Source organism: Phaseolus vulgaris, chromosome 6 (assembly GCF_000499845.2).
Source record: "Phaseolus vulgaris cultivar G19833 chromosome 6, P. vulgaris v2.0, whole genome shotgun sequence".
NCBI lineage: Eukaryota > Viridiplantae > Streptophyta > Magnoliopsida > Fabales > Fabaceae > Phaseolus > Phaseolus vulgaris.
Window position 1 is genome coordinate 14349430 of NC_023754.2, and position 13024 is coordinate 14362453.

The following is a 13024-nucleotide window of genomic DNA, read 5'->3' on the forward strand; positions in this document are numbered from 1 at the left end:
ACGAAATATGAACCCGTGGGTAACAGCAGTCTGTGGGTAATACCCATGAACAGCAGTCCGTAGGTAATACCCATGAACAGCAGTCCGTAGGTAATACCCATGAACAACAATTCGTAGGTAATACTCATGAACAGAAGTCCGTAGGTAATACCCATGAACAGAAGTCCGTAGGTAATTCCCATGAACAGCAGTCCGTAGGTAAATTTGTAGGTACATCCATGAAAATGTTTCATGCATTTAAATGAATGCTTTTTTTAAAACCTGTATAATTTAATCCAACACATATTTAATTTCAAATTCAAATATAACATAACATAAAAGTCAAGTCCACTTGAAACATCGAAAAATCCAAACAAACTTGAAACATAACTAAAGATCCCAATTCAAAAGTCAAGTGAACTTATAATGTAATTTGTTGTTCAAAAAAACTACAAACAAATCCTAATCCTAATAGTCTGCATAATCATTATCGTCATGTTGTTGTTGCGTAGGTGGTTCCTTTTGCCTTGGTGGTTCTTGTGATGACAATACTTGTTGAGATTGTTGGCAACGGAACTTCGTGCTTCAGGAGGAAGGAAGGGAAGAATGATACTAACCAATGATTTCACATGCTCGGTGAGTTTATCATTGTGTTCCTTATAATTTCGAACTTCTTCCTTTAGCAACAAAACGCTTGGTGAATCCTTAAAGGAAGTTGAAGGTTGATTATAGTTGAGAGTATTACCACGTTTAAAGTTATGAGCCAAGTCTCCAACCCCGTAGATTCGACCTTTCTTCTTGCCACCTGCTGCAAGAAGCCAACTTTCAAGTCTAATTCTGTCTTCCTCTGCAGAATCTATGGGGGATGATCCAGATTCTGATATACAAACCTCTGATCTGACTTGAGAAAGTCTACTCTGAAATTCTTCCTATTTTTGATACAGAAAAATAATGTCATATGTACAATATGTAACTAAAATAAAGAAAAATAACAACAAAATATAACTCACGTGTGTACGTCTCGATCTTTCATCAACAAATTCGCCATTACTTTTTCTTATATGAGTCTGCATAAATACCTCATCAATATATGCAGGACGACCTAACTGTTTTGCCTATAAACAACAAACATAAATAATATTATTCTTATGCAAAAGAATATCATCCAATTGTTTAAACTTGATATAATCCAATGTACTATTATCAAATATCTAACCTTCAAACATTGTATAATAGAATAATAAGTAATCATAAAACATAATTCAAAACCAATTACAAACAATATCCAATGCAACTTATATGTTTTCTGAATAAGTATGTAATCATAAAACATAATTCAAAACAAATTACAAACAAATTCCAATGCAACTTATATGTTTCGTGAATACTTACCATGCGAATGGCATGCTCATGTGTACTAATGGAGCCACCTGTGTGTAAAGAACCACCCGTGTCAGATGTTCGATTTTTTTGGTTTTGAACACACTTGGATCGAAAGTCAGGTGAATTCCATTGGGATAGCAAAGAAGTCCACACATCATCAAACATCCAAATAGGCTTTTTCCCATTTTTTCTAGCTTCCATGAACATTTCAGATAACCTATGTGCAGCTTTTGAGTGGAAGTTTTTTTTAATCCTTTCCTCATCTTCAGGTTTCCAACAGACTTTTTTTTATGTAAACACAAAATTTGTGGTTAAAAATGTGAAGAATTTTTTAGTAGAACACTTTAAAGAAATAATAACTGAGAATTCAATTATGAAAAATGCTCAATACCAAAAGAAATGGACATTTTAATTAAATGCAACAAGTCTAATATAATAAGTATTGTTGGTATTAAATATAAGAAAAATACTTTAAAACGTTTGAAGAAGATTTCTCTGTCTTCATCAGTCATTGAACCCCATGTAAGCCATGGCTGACAATATTGTTGTTTAATGATGAATGTGATTGCCTGTGATGCAACCCTACATGGATGAAACCTTAAAAAAACAAGTAATTAAAAAAATTATTAGATAATAAATTGATAAAAGAAATAATGTGAAAGATTTTATTTATGGTCATTACTTACCCATGACCATAAGGTGAAATCATAGGAAGAGCATGACCAAGAGTGTCATCCTCAATGTTTGATTCTGCATCACCTCTATCAGGATAAATCTGTGCACCTTCCCCAATAGCATAATCATTGATTCTAGAAGGCACTGATAGTGGTGAGGGTGTTGATAATGGTGTAACCCTTGGCAATGGTGATGGTACTGATGATGTTGAGGGTCCTGTACCTGATGGAGAAGGCGCTGATGCCACAACTGGGGTAGGGGAAGATGTGGTGGGAAAATGTCTCTTCTTGATTGAGAGGGTATGTTTGCAGTCCTAGGACATGGGAAAGATGCAGCTGTAGGTACAACATTTTCTAAGATAGGTGTGTGACTTGGGGTAGGAGAAGATGTATGTGCAGGAGTTGGGGATGGGGAAGGTACATGTGCAATAGGTGCATTTGGTGGGGGTGGGATATTTACTTTAAGCACATATCGTGGCCTTTTACGCTTCATTACCCTTTTCCCCTTATTTTGAGTAGATAAGTAAGGTTTTGGTTGGTCACATCCTCCTGAAGACATCTATAACAAAAAAAAATATTATCAATTATAAATGAAAGGAACATACTGCAATTAAAAACACACAACATAATAAAAATTTCCTTCACAGAAGAATCATTATGTTATTACATAAACAAGAAAATAGCAACACTAACAATCACATAATGTAATCATAACACATAATTCAATCATCATCAAATTCATGTTCTTCATTGTTTTCTTCTAAATCATTTCGTTCAAGTTGTCCATCTTCACTATCCTCTCCAGTATAATCATCTTCAGTGTCCCCATTTTCACTATCTTCAAACTCCTCTCCATTGTCCTCTTCTTGAAAATCTTGAAATTCATTATCTTCTTCCACTTCTTCAACATGAACCTGCGAATGTTGGAATCCCGAAATACCTTCAACTTCAATTACTTCATTTACATGTGACATTTCATCTATTTGGTAAGGAACATCATCTTCCATATCAAGAGACTCAATGCGACCTCTGGGCTTTGTTTTAATTGCAACACACCAACTTTTTTTGTCCTTTCTTGATGTTGGATAGGGGACATAATATACTTGTCTTACATTATGTGCAAGGATAAATGGATCAAAGGGTAAATACCTTTTCTCCATGTGAATGTCCACAATTCCATATTTAGGATCCACTATTGTACCTCTATGTGATGGATCAAACCACTGACAATAAAATACCACCACTTTCTTCGGGGAGCTCGAAGAATTGTACTCTAGCTCATATATGTGTTCAATGATTCCATAGAAATCATCATGGCCTCCTTCCGTGAGCCCCTTTACATAAACACCACTATTTATTGTTTTTTTTCCTTTGCTCCATGCATGAGTGTGAAATTTGTACCCATTGACGAAGTAAGTGTGTCATTCATTAGCACATGTGAAAGGGCCATATGACAATTCCCTTAAGTGTATGTTTCTTACATTTAAAGGCTCACTTGTAACCTACAAAGGCAAGAGATACTGACTTATTTATATTTTTTTAGGTTATATAACACATAAGTTAATCACATTGAGTTTGATCATACCTGACCCGTAAACCATTCAGGGAAATGTGCATGTATATCATTTGATGCATTTGATGAGCTTATTTGTTTAGATTGCAAGAATGAACTGTGAAACATATTAACACAATCAAGAATGGTTTATTTAAAGGATTAGTTTTGTCAAAAATTGAAGCCAATTATTTGATATACTCACTCGAGGTATGGTTTGACTTCGTTGCAATTGATCAAAACATGAACATGGACAGAGTTCCATTCTTTATGGTTGAACCAATGGATTAACTTTTTTCCTGAAGAACGACCAGGCTGGTTAAAGATGGATAACATTGATGGAAAACTTTCAATTCCACGAGGTATTTCATTTCTACGATTTCGTGGTGACAACATGAAGTTCTTGAAATAATGGGAACAAAAGTGAATTGTTTCTCGGTGCAAGTAAGATGCAGAAATTGATCCTTCAACTTGAGCCTTATTTTTCACTGAGCGTTTAGAATCACCCATAAACCTATAATTAAGTTAATTGGAGATGGATTTAAACAAATAAATGAAGTATTTTGACATAATAACAATAATATTTTTCATACCTTTCAAATGGATACATCCATCTATATTGGACTGGCCGACCAAGTCTTGCTTCATTTGCAAGATGAATTGGAAGGTGTTCCATTGAATCAAAGAATGCAGGGGGGAATACTCTCTCCAACTTGCAAAGAATGATTGAAATATTTTCTTCCATTCTAACCAAGTCATGATCCTTTATTGTTGCCGATCACAAATCTTTGAAGAAATGGCTAACTTCGATAAGTGGATTCAAAACATGTACTAGTAATGAATGAAATGCAATAGGAAGTAAACACTCCATGAATATATGACAATCATGACTTTTCATCCCAAGCATCTTCCCCTTGTCTACATCCACACATCTTGCCAAATTTGAAGAATAACCATCAGGCATACGAAGTTCTTTTATCCATTGATAAACTAACTTTGATTCCCCTGTAGTTAAAGTGTAATTTGCTTTTGGTTTTAGAATCTTCCCATTAGCTTGCAACTTTAACTCCAAATCAGGTCTCCTACAATGCAATGTTAGGTCTTTTCTTGCCTTATCATTGTCCTTTGTTTTACCTTTTACATCCATGACGGTGTTAAATATATTGTCGAAGAAATTTTTCTCTATATGCATAACATCAAGATTGTGTCTCAATAAATTATCTTTCCAATATGGAAGATCCCAAAAGATACTTCTTTTTGTCCAATTATGCCACTCTCCATAACCTTGTAATTTGGACATGTGAGGCTCATCTATGACTGTTGGTAGATTCCTGACTGTATTCCAAACCTCTTCAGAGGTCAACATAGGTGGTGGTCCACCCATTTCAACTTTGTCCTTTTTGAAAGCCTTTTTATTCCTCCTAAATGTATGATCATTAGGCAAGAACCTACGGTGTGAGTCAAACCAACTATTTTTTTTTCCATGTTCTAATCTAAAGGCCTTTGTGTGCTCCATGCAATACGGGCAAGCCAATTTACCTTGAGTCCCCCAACCAGACAACATACCATATGCAGGGAAGTCATTAATTGTCCACATTAGACTTGCTCGCATCATAAAGTTTTGCTTCCTTGAAATATCGTATGTTTGAACACCACTCCACAACTTTTTAAGATCATCGATAAGTGGTTCTAAATAAACATCAATACGAGCCTTGGGATTATGTGGACCGGGAATGAGACAACTCAAAAACATATAGGGTTTAGACATACACATTTCAGGAGGAAGATTATATGGGGTGACAATTACTGGCCAACAAGAGTAAGGTTTTGCCGATGCTTGAATATATGGATTAAATCCATCAGAGCATAAACCAAGTCGTATATTACGTGGCTCTGCAGAAAATTCAGGATGTAATTGATCAAAATGTTTCCAAGATTCACCATCTGAGGGATGTCGTAGCACACCCGAAGGCCTTCTATTATCATAGTGCCATGTCATTTGTCCTGCAATTTGCATGGATGCAAACAATCTTTGTAATCTTGGAATTATAGGAAAATAGAACATTCTTTTCAGAGAAATTGGTTTTCTTTTACTTGTTCCAACTTTTGGGTCGTGATACCGTGCATGATGACAAAATTTACATTGTAATAGTCGCCCATCATTTTTCCCATATTCATTCTCATAAAAAAACATACAACCTTTTACACAACAATCTATCCTCTTAGCCTTCAACCCCAACATTGACACTAACCTCTTAGCATCATAATAACTTTTTGGCAAACCCTCTTTTATTGGTGTAGCATCCGACAACATTGTTGTGATAAAATCTAAGCATTGGTTAGGAACATTCCAATTAGACTTGCAAGCTAACAATTTCATACACATTGATAATTTAGAATCTACAGCCCCTTCAAACAATGGCTCATTAGCCTCTAACAACAGATCATAAAATCTTTGAGCTTCTTCATTGGGAGGCTCCTCTCTGTTATTAAAATTAGATGGTTCAAATCTCTCATGTTGCTCAAGAGCGTCATACACCATGTCTTGCATTGCTACAAATTGTTCACTTTCATCCACATGTACATCACTACTTGAAACACCCACATGAACATCACTACTTGAAACACGAACGTCATCGTGATTGTCATTAACATGTGACACTTGTTCACCATGATGAATCCAAACATAATAATCATACATGAAACCGTTTTTATAGAGGTGAAGCTTGACCATTTCAATTGAAAAAATCTTTGTACATTCACATTTATTGCATGGACATCTAAGCTTCATTTCATTCAAATAAGACTGTTCTTGACAAGCTTTAGTGACAAACTCTTCAACCCCATTCACAAAACTTTCTTTTAAACCCCCTCTGCCAATATAGCATCTATCGTACATCCAACTACGATTTACGTGAAACCATTCCATGTTCTGAAGCAATGACAACTAAAGATTGAAGTTGCCACAAAGATGCTTTTAGCCCTTTAATGTATTAAAAAAGAGTATTACAAATTATTTCACATTTGTATTTAAGTTGAACTAGAAAGTAATGTAACAAACAATCATCTTATATAAGTTCTATGCAGGACATCAATCACTTCCTAATATACTTTTCTCCATTATGATATAAACAAACAATTATTATAAATTACAGGTCCAAACAATTATCATAAACTACAGGTCTAAACAATTATCATAAACTACAAGTCGGTCTATGTAGTATGTAATTTCAATTAGTACCATTTACAAAACAACAAAAAATAAAGCAAATTTTGGACCCACTTATTCTTCTAAGAGAGGTTCATCATGTCAACAATTAGTAAAAATAATGTAGATCCTAATAAATTGCAATGGATATGCATATGAGTATACTTATTTAATCTATTTCAGAAAGACTTACCTCTTTTTCACCTGATATGATAAAAATCCTTAACTGTTTAAAACCTTCAAAGCAACATCCTGCAATTTTAAAAGTACAGTCAAAATTATAATAAAAAAATATTAGTTTGTTATGAAAATATTTGCTCAAGATAATATCTACTAAAAGAAGTTGAGAAAGAAAAATAGATAAATGATATCAATCAATTGTCAAATTGTATACTGTCAAATTGTAATGTATATTGTAATGTATAGTAAATTAATTCTAAAAAATTTGCTTATTTGCTCTTAGTTATGCTTATAATAATTTTATAGCAAATCTGTATAGGAATTTTATACCACAAATATAAAATTTGTTTGATTTACATCTTTACAAAATTCGTTTTAAGTGATTATTAAAAGTTTTTATATCTAAGAAATTCATTTTTTATTTCTAAATTTTTAAATAGCCATCACAATATTGTAGGAAAAAATAGGGTATATTCAAAATTTAAAAAATAAAATAACAAAGATGGAATTTAGAATTTCCTTATTTTAGGAGAATTTGGTAAATGTGTGGTTGTGCATGAGGTGGCTGAAAACTTGAGAGCAAAACTAAATTTACCCGTTTGGTTTTCTTGCTTTCAAATGTTTACAAACAATAAGACATGGGCCCATGATTGTGTGATGTAAATTTTGTAAATTTCTTATGTTAATTAGACCCAGATTAAAGGTAATTAAAGATAATTAATTGAGACTAATATTTTCATTTCTACTAACATATAAGAATATTTAAATCAAAACGCTAAAACGATTTGGCTGAAAAGGATCATTTCTTTAACATCATTGCCTTCATTAACATATATCCAGTGTTACAGTTTATGAATTTCTACTATATCCAGCCTTGTTTGCTATTAGCTGGTGAAGTTGATCACACAACAACAAACATCAAACATGAAACTTGTGACTTCAAACCCCAAAGAAGGATGACATTCACTCAGGAACACTTCTGTATGTATGGAAAAAAATTAAAGAAAATGAAATGAACTTCTCTATAAAATAAACTTAGTTCATAAAAAAATTAATTTGTAGTCTAACCTGCAGTACCTAACTCTTAGCCTAATCACTACTATCAACATAAATAAATTGTAATATAATATAAATAAATTGTGATATAAACATACTCACATGCGGGCCCAACTTTCATCTTCACCAAAAGTCCATCTTCAATATCTTTTTTTCTCAAGAAAAGTCCAGCTTCAATATCTTCTTTTCTCAAGAAAAGTTCAGCTTCAATATCTTCTTTTCTCAACTACACCTTCTTTTCTCAACTATAGTCCAGCTTCAATATCTTCTTTTCTCAACTACACCTACAATCCAACTTCAATATCTTCTTTCCTCAACTGCACGCAGAGGTAGATTAACATTAATAATTTATATTAGTTATTAATATGAAACTACTCCTACGAAGGACAAAACAATAATATTGAATAAATCCCTATAAACAATAATATTGAATAAATCCCTATAATATGACTCTGAGGACTTGGTGTAAGGAAATTTGACAAGATGGAGATGCAAGAAACAAACTGGAGCGGCTAAGGGTGGAAAATGTGTGGTCTGAGGACTTGGTGTAAGGAAATTTGAGAAGATGGAGATGCAAGAAACAAACTAGAGTGGCTAAGGGTGGAAAAGGTGTGGTAAAAGGTTGATGAGCTGCTACCTAAACCATCTAGGAGGTATAGTCGAACCACATTGAAGGCATGCAGAATAAGCCTTCTATAAGGTGGTATAATTGTACTAGAATGATGTTCTCATTTACAGTAATCTAATAATTTTGATTTAGAGTAATATAAGCACAATCAGGAGCAATAAGCCTACGGTTTTTTAAGAACTGGCAGCAGGCTTATGTAAGGCTAAAACTGTTTTTTTGAGATTGGAATGATGTTCTGATTTAGAGGAATCTAAGCAGAATCAGGAGCAATAAGCCTACAGTTTTCTAAGAATCCAAGCCTAGAGTAATCTAAGCAGAATTTTAAGAACTGGCAGCAGCCTACAGTTTGTAAGAACTGGCAGCAGCCTACGGTTTTAAAAACTCTAACCAATACGTATTCATTGTTACAATCAACCTGGTTTCCATGTTCCAACTTTTTACCTACTAAAATATGCCTACTTCAACGAGGTACCACAATTTTGTACATAGTATTACATTACAATTTGTAAATGTTACATCAAATGCTACGAAACAACTAGTAGGTGTTAAAGTGGCTATGTGAATTCCTAAATGAACAAGTGTATTGGCAAGATTAAGACCGGTGATTTTGTAACTCAAAGTCATTCAAACAAACATCAATACCTGGTAACAATAATGGAACTATAATTCGTAACTCAATCTAATGCATCCCACTGGCCAGCAAAAACTTATACACTGTAACAGTCATTCACTATGAAAATCCAATCCAATCATTCGAGTTCACCATAGAAGATATAAGCAACTTTCATACCTAATCTCACATATTTGCAAACTTGAAAATGTAATTGCTGTCCAATATTTTAAACTCCAATGGCCAAGACACTTGATTTTAACGATCAACCTAATTCCATATTCTAACTTTATTACCTACTAAAATATGGCTACTTTAGACTTGTAAACGTTACCTCAGTTGGTACTAAACCATTGATACAAGAAAAAGTGGTGTTGAGAAAACCTAAATGAGCAACTGTCTTGCCATTATAACCTTTGTGAACTATATGTATATATACCATTTTGTTTTTATTTTGTAGGATATACACCCTACACACACTGTCCCATTTGCGGTAATGAAACCCCATGGCTATTTCTTAAATGCAGTAGTAGGCTTTCACTAATAGTAATTCCACATTATATTTAGGCACGTATAAGATAACAAGTAGTATAATATTATATTTGTATAACAAATACATAAATGATGATGCCAGTAAAAATAACAGGATTGAAAATTAATTCCTGTTTTGTTAAAAACAATATGGAACACCTGAAAGTTGAGAGAATGATGCAATTGACTAGCAGGATACACACTAATCCCAGACACTCTTCGTATAACACGAAAGTAAGTTCAAGCGTCAAAATGATTTTTCAACCTCTACAAAATTATAAAGGTTGCATCCAACACATTGTTACAATCAATCCGGTTTCCATGTTCCAACTTTTTACCTACTAAAATATGCCTACTTCAACGAGGTACCACAATTTTGTACATAATATTACAATTTGTAAATGTTACCTCAAATGCTACGAAACAACTAGTAGGTGTTAACGTAGTGGCCAGCATATGAAATCACTATAGCAGGATGATCATCATTTTAAATACGAACAAATAGTTCATATATTAGACAAATGAATACTCAAACAAAAAAAAGAAAACTAAAGAAACTCAAGATAAATAATTAGCCCCACTTTATACACGCAATCACCATCATTCAGGTATAAAAGCATAGTAATAAAATGAAAAAAAATAAAAGATGAATTAGATAAAAGTTTGCAGTGTGAATCAAGAAGAACATAGCACAGGAAGAAAAAAAAGTTGTAATAAAGTGGAAAGAAACAGAGGTACCTTTTCATGGAATGGTAAACAGGGAACTGATTCAAATACTATATCTATTAAGCAAAAAATGTAATACAAAATGGGAGAGAAACTGCTGTTGTATCCGAAAAAACTCTAAACAATGTTGCTTTAGTGGTAGAAATAGAATTTTGAAATCTAAATCATGGTAGCACTGCCATAACATGTGAAAAGCACTATTTTGGCCCCTATTGAAAACAGTTGGGAGCTGATAGAACAAAAATGTCATATAGGGTTCCCAATTGAACCCAAGATAAAGCTGAAGGAAGGAAACCCAATTGGGAATTCTGAACAGAGAAAAGAACATAATAGAATACAAAGAACAAAATAGTGAACAGAGAAGGAAGTAGAGGTAAGGGAATATGTGTATTATTGCTTATTATATTTCTTCCATTACATTATTTAGGTATTATTTATAGGTTCTAAACGGTGGAAGCGGTGAGCCACCGCACCGCTCACTTTAAATGTAAGGTAAACCACCTTAAATGTAAAGTAATCCACCTAGAGTAAACGAAAGAAAAACAATTTCAATACCTTTCTCAATACTGGATGAATAAGCCTTCATAAATCTTCCTTCAATGGCCACGACGACGACGCTTTCACTGCATTTACGAAGTCACCATTCAGGATTTAGGTTTACAATCACCAACACGAGATTAGGGCTTTTGCTTTCACAAATTGAAACCAAGAATTTGGGATTTCAGTGTAGACTTGGGAAGACACGAATTTGGTTTCAAATTTTGGAACGAAACCGAGATTGGGAACACAGACAAAAACAGGAACTTTAAAGTTTCGTTCTTTGGCCGTTTCAGTGGTTTGAAGAGCTTTGAAGGTGCTACAGTTTCGATTTTCACATTCTCACGGTTTGGATGGCTTGGATTTGGATTTCAGAACCTCCATTGACATTCTCACTTTCAGTTTAGGAAAGTTGTTTCATTCAAGGGAGCAAGTGAGAGAGTGGAGTGTTTCGGTGGAGGGAAACTATGTTTCTCAGGAGGAAACAATATAATTTTTATTTTTTTTTATTTTAAAAATATCTTTAAAATACATTAAAAACTTTCCTACCACCTACTTTCGTACGTAACGTAACTTTTTCTTTTTTTAATGTCCAATAACATTACCTACGAAGTGATTGGTAGATAAAAACCTATTTACATACCAAAAAAAGTTCATGGGTAATTATCCATGGGAAATACAGTTTTTTCTTGTAGTGAGTAGATAATAAAAGCTAGGAATGACAACACAAATAAAATTTGGTGCGATGGTGACTTTAAAGTTTTTAGAAGAATGGAAGAACAAAAATGAATAAGAAAATTGGGTAGTTGTAGGAGAGAAGTAGAGACTTTAATAACTTTATTACTAATATGCCATAAGTCTTAGATGTATCATTATTTGGAAGAAAGTTTACTTGGTTTAGGCCTTACTAGGTTTAGGCTTAAATACATTTAAGAGTTGTATAAATAAAATGTTAGTTTCAAGAGGATGGTTAGATGTATGGCTTAATACTAAAGAAATTGTGCTTGATAGAGTGTATCAAATCATTTTACATTAATTATAAAGACTAATAAAGTGGGTTGGAGGCTAAGTCGTTTAGGGTTTTGGATGTTTGACAATTTGTTAGAAGCTTTGATGAGATGGTAAAGAATTTATTGTACATGTACCCTAAGAAAGGATCGATCATATTATCATTCAAATAGAAAATAAAGAGCTTGAAGCAGGGATTTAAAGGTATTGAATAAGGAGTGGATTGTATAAATGGTTTGATTATTCAAGACACTTAGTCTGAGCACCCTAACTTGGTCAAGGAGAAAGCACAATCATTTTTCAAAAGTAGATTTACAATAAACATGCATTTAAACATTATTTTAGAGGGGTGCATTTCTCCACAATATCATCTAATGACAACATGTTATTAACCTTTATGTTTATAGAAATTGAGGTAAAAGAGGTAGTATGAGCGTGTGAAAGTAGTAAAATAATTTGTCCCAAAGGTTTAATTTTATAGTTTATCAAAAGTTCTTGAGATAGGATAAGGGGGATGTTACAAAATCAATTATGTAGTTTCATGATCAAGGTGCATGGCCAAGGGGGTATCATTCATAACATTAATACCCAAAGGTGATAACCTCTAAAAGCTTAACAAATATCATCTTATATCTTTGGTAGACTGCTTGTATGAAATAATCTCAAAATTATATATATATATATATATATATGATGTTTTACTATGTTTAATAAACTTACACGGGGTTTAAAGGATGTTAGATAGTGTGGTTGTGGAAAATTAAGTGGTAAAGGATGTAAGACACATCAAAATAAGTTGCATAATCATGAAGGTGGATTATGAGAAAGCGTCTGATTTGTTATGTTAGAAGAACCAATATAAAAATTATCCTATGTATTTCTCCCTCTCCTTATCTCTTTTACTTTGCATATTATTATCGTTTATGCTAATCCAAAAGGAAGAATCACTATG

General features: G+C 33.3%; 2 protein-coding genes across 4 annotated transcripts; both read right to left on the reverse strand.

Moving 5' to 3' along the window:
* Positions 1-390: 390 nt before the first annotated feature.
* Positions 391-11608, reverse strand: LOC137831205 (uncharacterized). 3 transcript variants are annotated; one of them, XM_068638788.1, is made up of 8 exons: positions 11083-11608; positions 8135-8349; positions 6990-7048; positions 2049-2595; positions 1833-1959; positions 1372-1643; positions 990-1094; positions 391-908 (listed from the first exon to the last, which is right to left on the reverse strand). In XM_068638788.1, the coding sequence occupies exons 6-8, from the start codon at positions 1567-1569 to the stop codon at positions 429-431; spliced, it is 783 nt and encodes a 260-aa protein (XP_068494889.1). In that variant the 5' UTR covers positions 1570-1643; positions 1833-1959; positions 2049-2595; positions 6990-7048; positions 8135-8349; positions 11083-11608; the 3' UTR covers positions 391-428. The 3 variants fall into 3 exon arrangements, with proteins under 3 accessions (XP_068494889.1, XP_068494890.1, XP_068494887.1); XM_068638789.1 differs by having other exon boundaries at positions 1059-1094; positions 8131-8349; XM_068638786.1 differs by having other exon boundaries at positions 8131-8349.
* Positions 4367-6517, reverse strand: LOC137833435 (uncharacterized). The gene has a single exon (XM_068641787.1). It carries the CDS (start codon positions 6515-6517, stop codon positions 4367-4369), a length of 2151 nt encoding a protein of 716 aa, XP_068497888.1.
* Positions 11609-13024: the final 1416 nt, after the last annotated feature.

What these genes read in the sequence shown, in the direction of transcription:
- LOC137831205 (XM_068638788.1), bottom strand. Translation starts at nt 1,569, where the DNA reads ATGTTCATGGAAGCTAGAAAAAATGGGAAAAAGCCTATTTGGATGTTT. An exon ending in ATGAGCATGCCATTCGCATG is followed by an intron (nt 1,095 to 1,371) that starts GTAAGTATTCAC and finishes TGTTGTTTATAG; the next exon opens with GCAAAACAGTTAGGTCGTCC. An exon ending in AAAGATCGAGACGTACACAC is followed by an intron (nt 909 to 989) that starts GTGAGTTATATT and finishes TATCAAAAATAG; the next exon opens with GAAGAATTTCAGAGTAGACT.
- LOC137833435 (XM_068641787.1), bottom strand. Translation starts at nt 6,517, where the DNA reads ATGGAATGGTTTCACGTAAATCGTAGTTGGATGTACGATAGATGCTAT.